The 19851-nt window shown below is 42.3% G+C and overlaps 1 protein-coding gene across 4 annotated transcripts in view; it reads left to right on the plus strand.

Moving 5' to 3' along the window:
• The window catches only part of CSMD2 (CUB and Sushi multiple domains 2), a 646653-nt gene that overhangs the window by 107373 nt on the left and 519429 nt on the right, over nt 1–19851 (plus strand). For all 4 annotated transcript variants that reach the window (XM_037827786.1, XM_037827788.1, XM_037827789.1 and 1 more), the window contains exon 3: nt 15272–15384. In XM_037827786.1, the coding sequence (XP_037683714.1) occupies nt 15272–15384 (113 nt within the window). The remainder of the gene's footprint in view (nt 1–15271; nt 15385–19851) is intronic.

Here is a 19851-nt window from a genome sequence, read left to right on the forward strand (position 1 = left end):
TTTTCATTTTATTTGTTTGTTTTTGCATCCTGGTCATTGCTGGCTGTTTAATTTTCTCACATACATTCTCTGCATCAATTGATAGGATCATGTGGTTTTTCATCTTTAACCTGTTAGTATTGTAGATTGTATGGATTAGTTTTCAAATATTGAGCTATCCTTGAAATAAACCCCACTTGGTCATGCTATACAATTATTTTAATATATTATTTAATTTTATTTGCTAAATTTAAAGATTTTTATGCTTATCTTTATGAGGAATATTGGTCTATAGTTTTCTTCCTTTGTACTATCTTTATCTAGTTTTTCTGTAAAGTAATACTGGCTTCATAAAATGAATCAGGCAGTATTCCCTCATCTTGTGTTTTCTGAAAGTGGTTGTATAGAATTAGTGTGCATTCTTCTTTGTACATTGGGTAGAATTCTCTAGTGGAAACCATCTGGACCTGGATATTTCATTTTGTGCAGTTTTTAAATTACTAATTCTTTAAATAGTTAAAGGACTATTACAATTATCTATTTCATATTATAAAAGTTACGGTTGTTTTGCTTTTCAGGAAATTGGTTCATTTCATCTAATTTATCAAATGTATGTGTGTAGGTATGTTTGTAGTGTTTTATTATCCTTGGATGTCTGCAGGATCTGTAGTGGTATCTCCTTTTCTGTTATTCATATTGGTAATTTTTGTCTTCTCTCTCCCTCTCTTTTTCAGTCTTGTTAGAAGTTTGTCAATTTTATTGATCTTTTCAAAGAACCACCCTTTCGTTTCATTGATTTTCTCTATTGTTCTTTGTTTCAGTATCATTGATTTCTGTTCATATCTTTAGAGTCCTTCCTTTTGCTTGCTTTGGGTTTATTTTGGTCTACCTTTTCTAGGTTCTTGAGATGAGAGCCTAGATTGTAAATTTGAGACTTTTCCTCTTTTCTAATGTAAACATTTAGTACTATAAATTTCCCTGTCATTTCTGCTTCAGATTGTCTTACAAATTTCCATATGTGGTTGTGATGGTTAGGTTCATGTGTCAACTTGGCCAGGTGATGGTACTCAGGTGTCTGGTCAAGCAAGCAGTGGCCTGACCATTACTGCAAGGACATTTGTGGCTGGTTCAGAAACTAAAAGGCTGGTTTATTAAATCATCAGCCAATTGGCTGCAGCTGTCACTGAACACATCAATGAAGGGCGTGTCTTCCACAATGAGAGAATGCAATCAGCTGGATTTAATCCAAGCAGTTGTAGACTTTTAAGTGAGATAGATGGAGGACCTTCATTTCTTCTTCGGCTAACCAGCGAAGCATTTCCTGAGGAGTTCATTGAAGTTGCCAGTTCATTCCTGAGGAGTTCATCAAACATCTTCATTGGAGTTGCCGGTTTTCTGCCTGCCCTATGGATTTGGACTCATGCATACACACAGTTGCATGAGCCACTTTTATAAAATCTTATATTTATAGATATCTCTTGTTGGTTCTGTTTCCCTAGAGAACCCTAACTAATACAACTTGGTACTGGGAGTGGTTCTTGAGAAACAGAATCTTAAAATGGGCTTTTACAATTGGTTTTCTCGTCTGATTAGATTCAAAGGCACTAATGACTCCATTTCCAATAATAAAGATGGCACTGACAGTCCATGGTGAGTTGGCAATGGAGACACACAAAATATCACTGTTTGATTCTCCTACTCATACCTTGTAAGAAGCAAGGCTCTGGGTGACAGTGCTTTTAACACCTTAACAGAGTTCTGCAGAGTTGTGAGGTATAAAGATGTTGGCCGGTTGCTCTTAGATATGCTGGGTAAAGTTATAAGAGAAAGGGACGAGATAAAGTCTTCAAATTTAAAACTTAAGCACTGTATGACAAATGTAAAGATTTCTATGTGTGCCCTGAAAGAAAATTTTGTTTCCTGTGGCTGCAGACTTGAGATTTCTGAAAACCAGACCCAGAGTTTCATTGTGCAGATAGCAGATTTATAACATAATCTAAAATCTTAACGTCACAGGGTGTCTGCTATTAAAGTAAAGGCATTGACTGGAAAAGAATGGGATCCTGAAACTTGGGATGGGGGCATATGGATTGAGAATAATGGCAGTGAGGACACTGGAATGCTGGATTCTGCTGAGTCTTTGTTAGATATACCTGTAGTGGTCTGTCCTGAGGAAACAGCCCCCCACCTCCAATCTTCCCTGAGGAGAGAGCTACCCAACCTCCAGCTTGATTTGAGGAAGCAGCTTCCCAACCTCCAGTCTGCCCTGAGGAGCTTGCCATCCAGCCTCCACCTAAGGAGCTTAACCTTTCAGTGCCTGCTAAACCTGTAATCACCTCCCCTGAGGAAGCAGCTCTCACTCCTCTGTCTGGAAAGCTCAATATTGTTTCACCAGATGAAACTGCAATATAACATCCTGAGGTAAATGGCTTGAGGGATACTTCTAATTCTTTTCATGACCCACCCCCACCACCAGTCTTTGCTTCAAGACCTGTAACTACAGTCCCAATAGGCTCCAAAGGGTGAGTGAGGTACAAAGTGTGACCCATGAGGAAGTACGCTATACTCCAAAAGAACTGCATGAGTTTCGCAGCTTATATAGACAGAAATCAGGGTAATATGTGTGGGAATGGATATTAAGGGTGTGGGATAATGGTGAAAGCAATATAAATTTGGATCAGGCTGAATTTAGTGATATGGGTCCACTAAGTAGAGATTCTGCATTCAGTGTTGTAGATTGAGGATTCCTAGAGGGGTTGCAGAGATTAATGCCACTCTTAAGGGCTTGAAGGATTCAGGGGTGGTGATTCCCATCACATCCCCATTCAACTCTCCTATTTGGCCTGTGCAGAAAACAGATGGGTCTTGGAGGATGGCAGTGGATTATCATAAGCTTAACCAGGTGGTGACTCCAATTGCAGCTGCTGTTCCAGATGAGGTATCGTTGCTTGAGCAAATCAACACATCCTCTGGTACCTGGTATGAAGCTATTGATCTGGCAAATGCTTTTTTCTCAATAGCTATTATTAAGGACCACCAGAAACAGTTTGCATTCAGCTGGCAAGACCATTCACTGTGCTACCTCAGGAGTATATCAACTCTGCAACCCTATGTCATAATATTGTCCACAGGGACCTTGATTGTTTCTCCCTTCCACAAGACATCACACTGGTCCATTATATTGATGATATGATGTTGATTGGACCTAGTGAGCAAGAAGTAGCAACTACTCTAGATTTGTTGGTAAGGTATTTGCGTAGCAGAGGATGGGAGATAAATCCAACAAAAATACAGGGGCCTTCCACCTCAGTAAAATTTCTAGGTGTCCAGTGGTGTGGGGCCTGTCGAGATATTCCTTCTAAGGTGAAGGATAAGCTGTTGCATCTGGCCCCTCCTATGACTAAAAAAGAGGCGCAATGCTTAGTTGGCCTCTTGGATTTTGGAGACAACATATTCCTCATTTGAGTGTACTACTTCGGCCCATTTACCAAGTGACCAGATGAGGCTCTGCAACAGGTCCAGGCTGCTGTGCAAGCTGCTCTGCCACTTGGACCATATAATCCAGCTGATCCAATGGTGCTGTAAGTGTCAGTGGCAAATAGAGATGCTGTTTGGAGCCTTTGGCAGCCTCCTGTAGGAGAATCACAATGCAGGCCCTTAGGATTTTGGAGTAAAGCCTTACCATCCTCTGCAGATAACTACTCTCCATTTGAGAAACAGCTTTTGGCCTGCTGTTGGGCCTTAGTAGAGACAGAACGCTTAACCATGGGCCACCAAGTTACCATGAGACCTGAGTTAGCTACCATGAACTGGGTGTTGTCTGATCCGCCAAGCCATGAGGTTGGGTGTGCACAGCAGCACTGCAGCATAAAATGGAAGTGGTATATATGAGACAGAACTCAAGTGGGTCCTGAAGGCATAAGTAAGTTACATGAGGAAGTGGCCCAAATGTCCATGGCCCCCACTCCTGCCACATTACCTTCTCTTTCACAGCCCACAGCTATGGCATCTTGGGGAGTTCCTTACAATCAGTTGACTGAGGAAGAGAAAACTCTGGCCTGGTTTACAGATGGTTCTGCATGATATACAGATACCAGCTGAAATGGAGAGCTGCAGCACTGCAGCCCCTTTCTGGGATGTCCCTGAAGTACAGTGGTGAGGGGAAATTCTCCCAGTGGGTGGAACTTAGAGCATTGCACCTGGTTGTTCACTTTGCTTGGAAGGATAATTGACCAGAGGTGCATTTGTATACTGATTCATAGGCTGTTGCTAATGGTTTGGCTGGATGGTCAGGGACTTGGAAGGAACATGATTGGAAAATTGGTGACAAAGAAGTCTGGGGAAGAGGTATGTAGATAGACCTTTCTGAGTGAGGCAAGAAACATGAAGATATTTGTGTCCCTTGTGAATGCTCACCAGAGGGTGACTTCAGCAGAAGATTTTAATAATCAAGTGGGTAAGATGAAACATTTGGTGGATACCAATCAGCTTCTTTCCCCAGCAATTCCTGTCATTGCCCAATGGGCTCGTGAACAAAGTGGTCTTGATGGTAGGGATGGAGGTTATGCATGGGCTCAGCAACATGGACTTCCACTCACCAAGGCCGACCTGGCCACAGCCACTGCTGAGTGCCCAATCTGCCAGCAGCAGAGACCCACTCTCAGTCCCTGATATGGCACCGTTCCCCAAAGTGATCAGCCTGCTACCTGGTGGCAGGTTGATTACATTGGACCACTTCCATCAAAGAAGGGGCAGCAATTTGTTCTCACTGGAATAGACACATACTCTGGATATGGGTTTGCCTTCCCTGTGAACAATGCTTCTGCCAAAACTACCATCCATGGACTTATAGAATGCCATATCCACTATCATGGTATTCCACACAGCATGGCTTCTGACCAAGGAACCCACTTCACAGCAAATGAAGTAAGGGAATGGGCACATGCTCATGGAATTCTGTGGTCTTACCATGTTCCCCATCATCCAGAGGCAGCTGGGTTGATAGAACAGTGGAATGGCTGTTGAAGACTCAATTATGATGCCAACTAGGTGGCAATACCTTGCAGGGCTGGGGCAGTGTTCTCCAGGAGGCTGTTTATGCTTTGAATCAGTGTCCACTCTGTTGTGCTGTTTCTCCCATAGCCAGGATTCACATGTCCAGGAATCAAGGGGTGAAAACAGGAGTGGCACCACTCACTATCACTCCTAGTGATCCACTAGGAAAATTTTTGCTTCCTGTCCCTGCAAGCTTAAACTCTGCTGGTTTACAAGTCTTAGTTCCAAAAGGAGGAGTGCTTCCACCAGGAAACACAATAATTCCATTAACTGGAAGTTAAGACCGCCACCTGGCCACTTTGGGCTTCTTATGCCTTTGCATCAACAGGCAAGGAAGGGGATTACTGTACTGGCTGGGGTGATTGATCCTGACTATCAAGGGGAAATAGCACTGCAACTACACAATGGACATAAAGACGAGTTTTCCTGGAATACAGGAGATCCCCTAGGGCATCTCTTAGTACTACCATGCCCTGTGATTAAAGTCAATGGAAAACTGCAACAACCCAATCCAGGCAGGACTACCAATGGCCAAGAAACTTCAGGAATGAAGGTTTGGGTCACCCCACCAGGCAAAGAACCATGGCCAGCTGAAGTGCTGGCTGAGGGTAAAGGGAACATGGAATGGGTAGTGGAAGAAGGTAGTGATAAATATGAATTACGGCCAGGTGACCAGTTACAGAAATGAGAACTATGATGGCATGAATATTTCCTCCTTGGTTTGTTATGAGTATGTTTATATTTGTCTGTAAAGCAAGTATCTTTGCTTTCTTCTTTATCTTATCCCCTTATCATATGACATAAGCTGTATTGTTCACTTTGCAGTTTTTAAGTTAAAGGAAATCAATTTCAAGAGTTAATGTCACCCAAGGACTTGCTCCCTATTCTGGAGAGATTTAGTGCATTTCTGGTTGAACGCAGGACAGCGGAGTATTGTTAGGTGAAATATATGTCTGTTATTGTTCTCTACTTAGAGAGAAAGTATGGTTTAAAGTGATGTGTATAACTGCCAAATTGACTAGGGATGGACTGTGATGGTTAGGTTCATGTGTCAGCTTGGCCAGGTGATTGTACCCAGGTGTGTGGTCAAGCAAGTACTGGCCTAACCATTACTGCAAGGACATTTGTGGCTGGTTACTAAACCAGAAGGCTGATTTATTAAATCATCAGTCAGTTGGCTGCAGCTGTGACTGATTACATCAACGAAGGGTGTGTCTTCCACAAGGAGAGAATGTAATCAACTGGATTTAATCTAAGCAGTTGAAGACTTTTAAGTGAGACAGATAGAGGACCTTCACTCCTTCTTTGGCTAACCAGTGAAGCATTTCCTGAGGAGCTCATCGAAGTTGCTAGTTCATTCCTGAGGAGCTCATTGAACATGTTCATCGAAGTTGCCAGTTTGCTGCCTGAGGAGTTCATTGAACATCTTCATTGGAGTTGCCAGTTTGCTGCCTGCCCTATGGAATTTGGACTCGTGCATTACCCACAGTTGCGTGAGACACTTTTATAAAATCTTATATTTATAGGTATCTCTTGTTGATTCTGTTTCCCTAGAGAACCCTAACTAATACAGTGGTATTTTCATTTTGATTCTGTTTAGTGTATTTTTAAAATTTCCTTGGGACTTCCTTTTCATCCATGGCTATTTAGAAGTGTATTGTTTAGTTTCCAAATGTTTGGAGATTTTTCTGTGATCTTTCTGATATTGATTCCTAATTTTATTCCATTGTGGTCAGAGAGCACATGCTGTGTTATTTAACTCTTTTAAATTTTTCAAGTTCTGTTTTATGGCCCAGGATGTGATCTAGCTTCATATTTGTTCTGTGGTCTCTTGAAAGGAATATGTGTTCTGCTCTGGCTGGGGGAGTGTTCAATACATGTTGATTAGATCCTATTGGTTGATGGTGTTAAGCTTTTCTATATCACGATTTTCTGCCTTAGTTGTTCTGTCAGTTGTTGAGAGAGAAGTATTCAAGTCTTTAGTAGTATATGCCAATTTATCTACTTCTCCTTTCAGTTCTACTAATTTTTGCTTTGCATATTTTGCAGCTCTTTTATTTGGGTTGCTCCATCTTCTGGTGGATTGATGTTTTTATCATTTTGTAGTATCCTTTCTATCCCTGGTAATATTCTTTGTTCTGAAGTCTACTTTATCTGACATTAATGTAGTCATCCTGCTTTCTTTTGATTAATATTTGCATGGTATATATTTTCCAACTTTTTATGTTCCTCCTACCTATATTGTTGTATTTGTAGTGGGTCTTTTATAGACAGTATATACTTGGGTCATGCTTTTTACCCTCTCAGTCGATCTCTGTCTTGTAATTGTTGTATTCAGATCATTTACATTCAATACAATTATTGATATGTTAGGGCTTAAGTCTGCCTTTTATAAAATTTTCTGCTTGGTCTCTCTGTTTTTTATTCCTCACACATGCAATTTTTAAGTGCAATTTTATTGAGATATACTCATATACCACTGCCTTCTCACCTCCATGGTTTCTACAGAGAAATCTGCACATAGTCTCATCAAGCTTCCTTTGTATGTGATGGATCACTTTTCTCTTGCTGCTTTCAGAATTCCCTCTTTGTCTTTCACATTTGATAATCTGATTTTTAAGTGTCTTGGAATAGGTCTATTTGGATCAATTCTGTTTGGGGTACACTGGGCTTCTTGGATCTGTAATTTTATGACTTTCATAAGAGATGGGAAATTTTCAGTGATTATTTCCATTATTGTTTCTGCCCCTTTTTCCTTCTCTTCTCCTTCTGGGACACCCATGACACATATATTCATGTGCTTCATGTTGTCATTCAATTCCCTGAGCCCCTGCTCATGTTTTTCCATTCTTTTCCCTATCTGTTCTTTTATTTATAGGATTTCAGATGTCCGGTCCTCTAGACCATGAATTTCTTTATTATGCCTTTTCAGATCTGCTGTTTATGTCTCCATTGTGTTTTTCATCTCTTCTATTGTGCCCTTCATTCCCTTTAAGTTCTGCCAGTTGTTTTTTCAAACTTTCAGGTTCTTCCTTATGTTCATCCAATATCTTCTTTATGTCCTTCATCTCTTTTTCCATCTCTTCCCTCAACTCATTAATTTGATTTTTGAATTGATTTAGCATATTTGTTTGAAGATCTTTAATTAGTTCTTTCACCTCCTGTATCTCATTTGAAGTGTAAGTTTGTTCCTTTGTGCCATATCTTCATTTTTCCTGGTGTGATTCATAATTTTTTGTTGCCTAGGCATCTGGTTTTCTTGATTACCCCAATCATATTTTCCCAGACCAGACAGGCCCTGGTGTCAGGAGCATGTAATCTGTATCAGGTTTCCCTGAGCATGAGATCCAGCAGGTTGTGATACTTTCCTGTGAGGCCTCTAGATCCTGTTCTTTTCCTATACTGTACAGCAGGTGGCGCTTGTCCGCTTGCAGCTCCCCACCAGCATAAAGAGGTGCATTGCCTTCAATTTTCTGTAGACCCTGTACCTGCCAGGGACTGAGAGTGTCAGAAGCCAAACTGAAGCAGCTTCTGTTTTACTTTTTTTTCCCCCAGGCCCTAGGGTCTGAGTTCTCTGAGGGAGGGCAGCCACTTGAGCTAAGCCAGCCTCCCCCTTTTCTTATGGAAGATAAGCGTTTTAGGGATTTATCTCCTACATTTAACTTCTTCCTTTGTCACTCTAACTATCTTAACTCCACCTTTGTCTGGATCAGTGCTGAGAATTGAAAATGCCTGATGCTTTCTCTAATGAGCTACTTACAATGAGAGATAAAAAAGGAAAAAAGAAAGAAATCCCCTGTTCTGAGCCAGTCCAGAACTCCCCAATTACCAGTCAAGAACCCCTTTTCTTGGCACACAGTCCTTTTCCAGTATTCTGATCTCAGCCAACTCCAAAAACCTCTGTTTTTTTTTTTTTTTATTTTTTCCATATTCAGTAGTCCAAATTCGTTAAGTAAAACCACAGTTGGAGCTTGATTGAGCTACCTTCCCTTCCTCCTAGTAGACTGCTTCTTTTTCCCACAGGGAAGTGTTTCAGCTAAGCCTGCCATGCTGGTGGGGGGAGGGGCACCATCTTCAAAGTTTGGGGAGTTTTACCTACAGTTCTATGCTGCAGTATCAGCCATTCCACCCATTTCATACTGGAGCATAATGTATGATTGGTCACAGATGTCCCCCAACAGTTGTTCCAGACTGTTTACTAGTTGTTCCTGGTTATATGCTAATTGTTCCAGAGGATTAACTAAATTCCATACCTCCCTGTGCTGCCATCTTGTCCCGCCTCCTCACATAAGTAGTTTTAAGTTTTCTGGTACTCATATTCAAAAGGGTAAAAATGGGTGAATTTAATTTTAATAAAATAACTGATTTAACCCAAATGTACACAAGATATTATCATTTCAACATGTGATCAACTAAAAAATATTGAGACGTTTTACATTTTTTTTCCTGACAAGTCTTCAAAATACAGTATGTAATATATACTGTTTATATTGGACAGTGCAAGGCTAGACTATTACAAACCCTATAATGAAGATGAAGTGGACATGACTGAAGCTAGAGCAATGCTCTAGTCTTAGAAATGATAAGAATTTTATTTTAACAAGTATTCACTGCTACCTAATTTGGGCCAGGCTTTGTTCCAGGGCCTGGGTTCCCAGCAATTACCCAGAGTTTCTGCCCTCCAGAACACTCCACCCCTGGCCCCCGTTTTGGGAAGAGACAGCCATGTTCACAGATGGTTACAGTCCAGTGTGAACAGTGCAGTACTAATGTACAGATCCATCTCAGAAAAGTGAGTTAATAGCTGTGGGATGTGTGGCAAGCCTTCTGTAGAATTAATGCCTAAGCAGATACTTGAAGGATGAAGTGGAATATTTCTGGTAAAGGAATGGTGGTTGGGAAGCCCAGGCAGAAGAGGTACTGCTGTTGCAATGGCCACCCCCCTTCCTTCAGAGTTCTCAGGCTGGTTTCTGTGGCCCCATGGACCAACATGGGAGGTTTTGTTTTATAAATTGCAGAGGAGATAGGAGTGTTGGCTGCAGGGATAAAGGTGGACTGGGGAGTTGGATTAGCATTGGTTCCTGTTCTATTTTGCTAATGCTACTGGAATGTAAAACACCAGAAACTGATTGGCTTTCATAAAAGGGGTTTATTTGGTTACACAGTTACAGTGTTAAGGCCATAAAGTGTCCAAGGTAACACATCAGCAATCACATATCTTCACTGGAGGATGGCCAATGGTATCTGGAAAACCTCTGTTAGCTGGGAAGGCAAGTGGCTGGCATCTGCTCCAAAGTTCTGGTTTCAAAATGGCTATCTCCCAGGATGTTCCTCTCTAGGCTGCAGCTCCTCAAAAATGTCACTCTTAGTTGCACTTGGGATATTTGTCCTCTCTCAGCTTCTCTGGAGCAAGAGTCTGCTTTCAACGGCTGTCTTCAAACTGTCTCTCATTTGCAGCTCCTGTGCTTTCTTCAAAGTGTCCCTCTTGGTTGTAGCTCCACTTCAGAGCATCACTCACAGCTGCACTGAGTTCCTTCTGTTTGTCAGCTCATTTATATGGCTCCAGGGATTTAATTTAGACCCACCCTGAATGGGTGGGGTAACTTCTCCATGGAAATTATCCAGTCAGAGTCATCACCCACAGTTGGATGGGGCACATTTCCATGGAAACAACCTAATCCAAAGGTTCCAACTTAATCCTCACTAATATGTCTGCCCCACAAGACTGCATCAAAAACACATGGCTTTTTCTGGGGGACACAATATATACAAACCAGTATAGTTCCCAAGAACTGGGTTCGAGCCCTGTAGTTAGGAGGGTCAGGGCTGGAAGCTGATGGAACTGCTTGAGATATCTTGATGATTCTGGAATACTCAGAACAGCCAGGGCCAGGCACCAGACGGTGAGATTATGATAGCCAGACCAACCTCGGGACACATCTTTTGAGGGATTGGGCCGTGGGCCTGCTTGTGCTCAGGTCAGCACTGGTCCAGGGACTGAATAGGCTGGGCCTGGGCAAAGTAGAGCTGGAGAAGGCTGAACCCAACCTCCTGCTGCCCACCAAGGATGTTCAGTTACCCAAGGCAAAAGGAATTTTAAAAAAATAGCTGTACTGGTTTTATTCTAAAGATGAACAGATTGGAAAAACTCAATATGGAAGTGAATAAATCAGATAGAAAAGGAAAGCCCACAACTCCAATCACCATATTTAGCATATAGCCCTTCTATGAAGTATTACATTAATGTAGTAATTAAAGAATAGTGGTTGTATGTTCAGATCCCACCCGGTTTGATTACTGAATAACCATGTGATCTTGGGCAAGTTACTTAGCTTCTTTCTGCTTTAGTTTCCTCATCTATAACATGGAGATAATAATATTAATTAGCCCATGGGGAGGATTAAGTGATATAATCCAAGAAAGGCATTTACAACAGTGCCTGTCAATGAAATACTAAATATTTTGTATGTTTGTGTGTGTATGTGTTATAACATGGCTGCATATTATTTATACCATCCATAGCTTGTTGTTTTTATTCACAGCATTATGTTTTGCACATTTTTCATGTCAACCCAAATAGATCTGCCTTATAGTTTAAAAAAACTATATTGTATTGCACGGCATAGTTCCATCATAATTTATTTAATCCTCTATTGATGGACATTTATATTGTTTCCAGTGTTTCTCAGTTGCAAGCAATATTACAAATGAGCATCCTTGCTTATGTATCTATTTGTACTTAGAGTTGTAATCTACATGATTTATATCCTAGAAGTAGGTGTTTCTGGGTGATGAAGAATGTAGATTATTAATGTTGATAGACTATATTATTTAGGGCTTTAACAAACCCCAACACTGAGTGGCTTAACGTAACTTAAGTTTATTTCTCACTCATATAATAGTCTACATTGTGTATTTTTGGTTGGGCAGCTCTTCTCCAGGCAGTGGTTCAGGGTCCTAGCTTATTTTCATCTTGTAGCTCTGCTATCTTCAATGCATGGATTCCAAAGCTTGCTGGGAATCTTCTTCATCCCAGCCAGCCAGAAGAGGGAAAGTGCATAGAAGAGTGAGTATAGGAACTTATGGACCAGACCTGAAAGTAACATATATTTTTCTATTCATCGTTTCATTGGCTAGAATAGTCACGTGACTCCACCTAGATGCAAGGGCATCTGGAAAATGTAGTCTGTGGCTGGGTAACCATTTGCAGCAACATCCCTGAACCATGAAAAGGAAGTGTGAATCTTTCGGGAAAGATGGTTTTCTGTACTGCTTAGATACTGTCAAACTATCCTCCAAAGTGTAGCAGTTTACAGGCTCAGTAGTGCATGGGATGATCTGTTTCCCTTGACCCTTGCCAACTCTGGATATTTGCCAACCTGATAGATGAAAAATGAATCTTGTGGATTTAGTTTGCATTTGATATTAATTAGATGAATCATCTTTCCATTTTTGTTAGCAATTTACATTTCTTATGTGGATTGATCATATCCTTGCCTTTTTCCTCTTTAGCTGTTTAACTTTTTCCTATTGATTTTTAAGTGCTCTTTTTAGATGTTCAGTATTAACCCTTGTTTTAGTTTTCTAGGCTGCTGGAAGCAGATACAATAAAATGGGTTGGCTTAAACAATGGGAATTTGTTAGCTTACAAATTGAGGCTGAGGAAATGTCCAAATCAAAGCATCATCAAGGTGATGCCTTCTTCCTGAAGACCAGATGCTGGCAACCTTTGGCTCCTCCGCCACATGGCAAGGCACCTGGCGACATCTGCTGGTCTCTCCCTTCTCTTCCAGGTTTTGCTACTTTCAGTTTCTTGCTTCCATGGCTTTTTCTCTTTATCTGAATTCATTCCCTTTGTAAAGGACTCCAGTAATAGGATTACGTCTCATCCCGAATGAGGTGGGTCACACCTTAACTGAATTAGCCTCATCAAAAGATCCTACTTACAATGGGTTTACACCCACAGGAATGGATTAGATTTAAGTACATGTTTTTTTCTGGGGCACATACAGCTTCACCACAGCCGTCTTCCTATAATATATATTACACATAATCTTCCCAGTTTGCAGTTTTATCTTTATTTTCTAACAATTCTTTTCCATGCATATGTCCTTAATTTTTACAAAGTCAAATCTGTTGATATTTTCCTTTAAGGCCTCTGGGGTTTCGTGTTGTGTCTATCATTACTCAGTCAATTTCAAGAGATGGAAACCCAAATTAAAGTAGCTTAAGAAAAAAAAGAAAGAAAGAATGTTGGCTCATGTAACTGAGCATTGCAGAGAAAGGTCTAGTTTCTGATTTGGCTGGATCAAAGAGTTCAAACATACATCTTCAGGGCTCTGTCTCTCTTCTCTTCCCATTGCTCAGTTTTGTGTGTATATATATATATCATTTTTCCCTAAAGAACATAGGTTCCATGTGATGATAAAAAGACCACTGGCAGTCCCAAGCTTACATCCAAACGATGAAAATATACAAGATCCAAACTTAAAAGCAACTCTCAGAGCCTGCATATCCAGGGAAGGGCTCAGAATGGCCCTGCTTTGGTCTTGCGCTCTCCTCCCTCTTCCCTATACCTTTGACCACTCCATGAAGATGAGGGTTAGTGTGACGTGGGTGTTCACTTGGCCTCTTCTGAGGCTTGTGGGCAGTGGGGAACCCATCAGAACCCAATGCAACCAACAGCTCACCAGAAGAATGATGAGCAGGTAGAAGAAAAAGAAGTCCTCTAAACATGCCATGCTTAGAAAGCCCTTTTCCTTCATAGATGATGAAAAACAATATATCTTTGTTTCCTTCTATTATACATAGTTTTATTATTTTACAGATAAATTTTTTACCCATCTGAAAAATACATGCAAGAGAGAGTGAGCAATATATATGGTGTAAGATAGGGATTCTCTGGAGATATCTTTCTATTTGAAAAGATGATGACTGTGAAACCTACTTGGCCATCCATTTCATAGTTCCATCTCCTTTCCTTCTCTTTTCCTTGAGTTCATTCTTATTCAACATGAATCCAATAAGATCAGGACCACTGGAAGTTCACAGGGATTTTCACAGAAGGCAGTAACACATATCTGATTTAACTTGTCTTAATCCAATACTCTTGCTCCCCAGGGGACATCCTAATGGGCATCAAGATGTGAGACTATAGTACGGGAGGTATAGAGAAGGGGCCAGGAGCACCACAGAGATCCCAAACTACCTGAAAATGGAGATAGAGGTGAACTTTAACTTCCCCCCAAGATCTCTGATGGGGGTGAGAGGGGGCAGGGCTGAGCCTCAGGGGACAAAGGACGATGCTGGACAGGGGCCTGGCACTTCTCTGTGCACGATGAAGTCTCCTTTGGGAGCCGCCATGCATGGAGGCTCAGCAGAGACGAATTCTTTTCTAAAATGTGGCCCCAAGTGTTCAGTGAAAACTTCATTACTTTCTCTTTTTAACATTAGAAGAATCTTTTAAAAATGACTCTCTTATGCTAAAGATATATTTATCTCAGCTTCAACAATTCCTTCAGTTTCACCCTCACTTTTTGTTCACTGACGTTCCCGAAAAGAAATGAAACACTTTAAATTTAAAAGCAGGTAAAGTATGATCCCATTTGTGTGAAATCCTTTCATTGACTATGATCCCATCTATTGATCCTTCCATCTTTTTGTACATCAGCTGTCAAGGATGACAATTTCTAGATGCTATTGATTTTGCTTCTGCTTTCTTCTTTTTAAAATAATAAGTACATATCATTTCTATAAAAGCAATAAACCTATTGATTTTTAAAGAATGAAGTCTGTGATAGTAAAGCATTCACATTCTGCCACTTAGAGTTGGATGTATTTTCCTCAGTACACTAATAACTATTATTTGCTGGCAATTATTAGATGTAAATCTGAGGTGACCTGTGCTCACAGCCTCAAAAGGGAGGAGACAGAGGAAGAAACCAGAAGTGGAGAAAAGAGAAGAGACATAAATGAGGCAGGCCTCCAGGTCAGGGATTAGGCCCTGGCTTCTGGGGGAGCTGCCCCTCGTGTTTCTGCGGCAGAAAAATGCCGTTTTCCATCACCTGCGCACGGACTCACGTTCTTTGCACATCCTGCAGGTGCCGGGAGTTGGGTTTCTCAGCTCTCCCTGTGCCCAGGTCAGCTCTGGGCATCCGGCACGTGCTCAAAACATGCCTCGCCGACAGGTAGCCTCCCAAGGGGCCCCCGACCTTAATCGCACCTCTTTGTCTTTCAGGCTCACTGGCTTTCAGCTGCCAGCCACCATCGTCAGCGCGGCCACCACGCTGTCTCTGCGCCTCATCAGTGACTACGCGGTCAGCGCGCAGGGCTTCCGGGCCAGCTACGAAGGTAGGGGGTCCCCGCCTCAGGAGCCTGAGGGGCTGTCGGGGATAGCTGCAGGCCGGATCCCGTGGTCCCTGCTAGCAGGGAACGGCTTCCTTGGATTAGAGCTTGCCCCTCTCCTGAGAGGCTGGTTACTGACTGCTAACTCAGTTACTTAAATGGCCCTTTCTGCGGATCCAGGAAACCGAGAATTGAATTCAGAGCTCAAGTGCGGTAGTTTATCCTGGGGGGCTGGTAGCATCTACTTCTCTGGCCTCTTTTAATTGGGTTTTGTTGTGGTTTTATTTTTTTAAATTCTGTTTTATATTGGGCTTAATTGTGTAACGTATCAGTTTGTGTTTGGAAATAAGAGAGATAAAAATCCTAAGTAAAAGATATAAGTAGCTAAAGAATTTCTGCTCAATGTAGTCTCTGCAGAGTCAGTTTTTGATCATTCAGAGAGCATTGAATTTTTTCTTAATAGCACAGGTTGGGGTTTCTTGGTTTGAGCTATGCAAATAATTTTCACTTCTCCCAGTCTATTTAAATACGGTGTTAGCATTCAAATTAACACTAATATCTTCAGATTATACACTATTATTATTACTAATTTTATTATGTTAGTTTAGAAGGTGGTACTTCTAGATCTCTGTCATTTCCCTGGGAAATTTGCATCTCATTAATAGGTAATTATGCTGCTCTTGGCTAAGACCTGAACTGCTATTTTGTGTTCAGCTCATTAATAGGCATATTTTAAGACTGTTAATGATAATTAATAACAGTAATGACATAACACCCTGGTAAAGCATGCCAATTATTAGAAAGCGTTCTTTCCCTTGCTCTTGTTCAAGAACTTAAATAATAAGCGATTCTTTCTTGAATGAAGCTTTAGGAATGTGGAAACAGACACCAACTTTGTCTTGGCCAGTACTGTACCATGGCAGGAGGGTATACCTCCTTGGGAAGGCCACCCCAGGTGGTGGGGTCTTGGGGGAGGCAGTTCAACCTTTAACCTGAATCACTGAGGACTCCTGAGATGGTCCCGTTATTTTTAACTGTGGGTTCCTGAGAAGGCTCCAGGGAAAGTTCACATGTCTTTAATGGAGAGCTCCTGACATAACCCCGGTCACCTTTAACTGAGAGCTTCAGACAAAAATCTTTAAAGGGAGGGCTCTTGAGATAGCCCAACTTTAAAAAAAAAAAAAAAAGAGAGAGAGAGACAGAAAAGGTCACTTCCTTCTGATATCAAGTCTGTGATCTCAGTCATCCTGGCTATATCTTCACCTTGGCCCTGAACCCAAACTAGTTCTCTCTGGGCTTGAGTGACAACCTCCTTACTAAGGGGAACCGCTTCAGAAGCTTCATGACATCTCTCTGGCCATTAGCTCTTTCCATAATATGTTGACTATGTTGAAGACAGTCTGAGCCAATGACATTAGAGGAGGGGCCTGCAAAGATTCAGGGACTGGCTGACACATGGGGGCCCAATTGGGCCCCCAGACCCTCCTGGTGTCCTTACTCAGGAACCCATGTGGGTCCTTATCTGAGGCCTGGATTTTCATGAATCTTTGGGAAAACAGTGTCCCATTGATGCCTGGCCACACCCTACCTGCCTCTGGGAAACAATGCCAAACACTTCTCCATTGAGGCAAAGCAGATTTGAGGGTACATTTGTAGAGTCCTTTTAAAATAGAGACTCTAGCCTGGAATTTATGGGCAGGATCTACAGTTTGTATACAAACCCCTCCCCCTCTTAAGTTATATATACAATTCTGAGCATATGAGGCATATGTATTTTTTTCTAGAAGGTTCTAGAGCAGAGGTCAACACACTATGGCCCCTGGGTAAATCCAGTCCATGGCTTGTTTTTGTAAATCAGGTTTTATTGGAAGACAGCCACACCCATTTGTTTACATACTGTCTATGGCTGCTTTCATGCACTGCAACTGCAGAACTGCTGTGACAGAGACTGAATGGCCTGCAAGGCCTAAAATACTTATCATCTGCCCCTTTACAGAAGAAGTTTGCCAACCTCTGGCTTCTAATAGCCATTAGCCATGTGTGACTATTCCGATTTAAATTAATTAGAATTAAATAAAGTTAAAAACTGAGTTCCTTAGTCACTTTAGCCGTTTGTCAAGTGCTTATGGCTACCATATTGGATGGCACAGATACAGAACATTTCCATCATGGCAGAAAGTTCCAGTGGACAGTGTCTTCATTTGCCAGTGCTGCTATGTCAAACACTTCAAACTGGTTGGCTTAAACAGTGAGAACTTATTGTCTCATGGTTTTGGAGGCTGGGAAGTCCAACACCAAGGTCTTGGCAGGGTCTTCTTTCTCCTGGAGTCTGTAGCATTCTGAGAATCCTATGTCACATGGCGATCTCTTTTCTTGGGTCTGCTCCTCTGGTTTCCACTGACTTTTGGGTTTTACTGACTTATGGTTTCTACTTCCCTGTCCAATTTCCTTTGCTTAAGGTGACTTCAGCCACATTGGGTTAAGGCCCACTCTATTTCAGTCTGGCCTCATCTAAATAGTATCCTTAAAGATCCTGTACACAAATAAATCTGCACCTTGCTTAATCATCTCTTTGAAGGTCCTATTTAAAAATGGGTTCACACCCACAGGACTGCGGGTTAGAAATTGAACTGTCTTTATAGGAAACATAGCACTGAGCTAGAGCTTTTATCAGATTCACAAAGAGGTCATGATTCAAATGAGGTCACTAAACATTGGGATAAAGTAAAAGCCAGTGGGTACATCCTCACACCTGCCTGGAACAGGTGAGGCAGCCCAGATAAGAGCATGCTCTGTATTCCACAGCAGGACCATCAGGGAAGAAGGAAGGGCCTGTCCTACCTCAGCGATATAATGGTGTCAAGTCTGTAAGTCACTGGAACTAAGAAAACAAAGTCCAGAATGACCTGACCATATACAGTCAGCTCTCCTGAGTCCTCTGCTCCCTTGGCAGGCCTGGCTGGGTCTTGCCCACACAGGCCAACCCCAGACCCTGTAAAGACAGCTTTCTCTAGCTGAATGAGTGCCTTTGTGGCCAACTATGCAAGGTTTCTGCAGACTCTGCAGTACATACATGTGGCTGGCTGTCTTTGCACTGCACTACAAAGTGGGTCACTGATTTCTGTGCTAACAGGGGAGTCAGGGAAGATAAACCAAGGCTGTGACTGTCACCAAGTCCCAGTGGCCAGGCTTGGGACTGGGTTATGGGGCAATTTGTTTATCTGGTGAAACTGTTGCTGCACCTACTTGAGGAACACCCAAAGTGGACGGGGAAGGAGGGGAGGTGGGAGGAGCCAATAGGGGCAGCTGCTGCTATGAAATGCCCACGTGGCATATGCATCCACGACGTGGTAGTGGGCCCCCTCTGTCATTGGGTTTAGTCAAGAAAAGGCTGAATAATCTCATATTTGGGGATGTATTGATAGACACAAGCATCTTGGGCTTATAACTGATTCACTGTGTGACTTTGGGCAGGTTTTTTTTTAACTATTTTGGCCTCAGTGAGAGGGAAGGAGACATGAAGTCCTTCCTAAGGACTTCATGAAGATTTGTCTCTTGGGGAAGGAGTTCAACCCCCCTTGCCCCATTGCAGTGTCTACCTCAGTCATATGTGCTGGATGACAGGCAGACAGTCTCCAGAGGATTAGGCCCCCCTGCCAGCCTGGGCTGCCCCCCAATTAGGACAGCTCTTACCCTTTCTATTCAGATGTCACCATATCCACTTCAGAATGACATTAGGGACCTGCTCTTTGTAGCTCCCCTTGGCTGACAGCCCTGGATGTCTGCTATCAAAGGGAGTTTGATCCTTCTGCGCCCTCAGCCAAAGTGTGAGAAGTGCAGATAAGGAACTGAAGTGCTGGTAGGGATTTTGGAGAAAGGTGAAGTCAGGTGAAGAGTGTCAGCTCAACAGCTGCTGCGGCTTCAAGGAAAAGATCAAAAAGGCCAGTAGTCAGACCCTGAGATGACAGGAGATGCTGAGTTGTAATCCCTCGGGGCAAGAGCGCAGGCTGCCGCGGATGGACGGGAGGGAAGGGATCAACTTGAATCAAGCACTGACTACAGGCCAGGCATTTTACACACATTATCTTGTGTAATCCCTGCGACAACCCTGCAGACAGACATACTACCTCCAATTTACAGATGTAGAAGCCAGGGCTCGGGCGGGTTTGATGTTCGGTTTAAGTCTACTTGATGGCCAGGAGTATTTACGTGGCTTTTCTGGCACCCAGCACTATACTCTTGCCCTGCACTACCTTCTCTGCAAAATGCCTGGAGTGAGACACAGGCTGGCGGCTCCATTTCATTGGCAGGTAAACTGGGGCTAAATCAGAAGCAGCAGAGACAGGAAGTCTGCCTTGGGCTTCAGTGAGCCTCCAGCCTGGCGTGGGTCAAACCATGGAGGTCACAAGGGATGTCTTCTAGAGCTCATCAGCCAGCATTGCCAGATAAAATACAGGACGCCCTGTTAAATTT

This window comes from Choloepus didactylus, chromosome 2, assembly GCF_015220235.1.
Source record: "Choloepus didactylus isolate mChoDid1 chromosome 2, mChoDid1.pri, whole genome shotgun sequence".
NCBI classification, from domain to species: domain Eukaryota; kingdom Metazoa; phylum Chordata; class Mammalia; order Pilosa; family Megalonychidae; genus Choloepus; species Choloepus didactylus.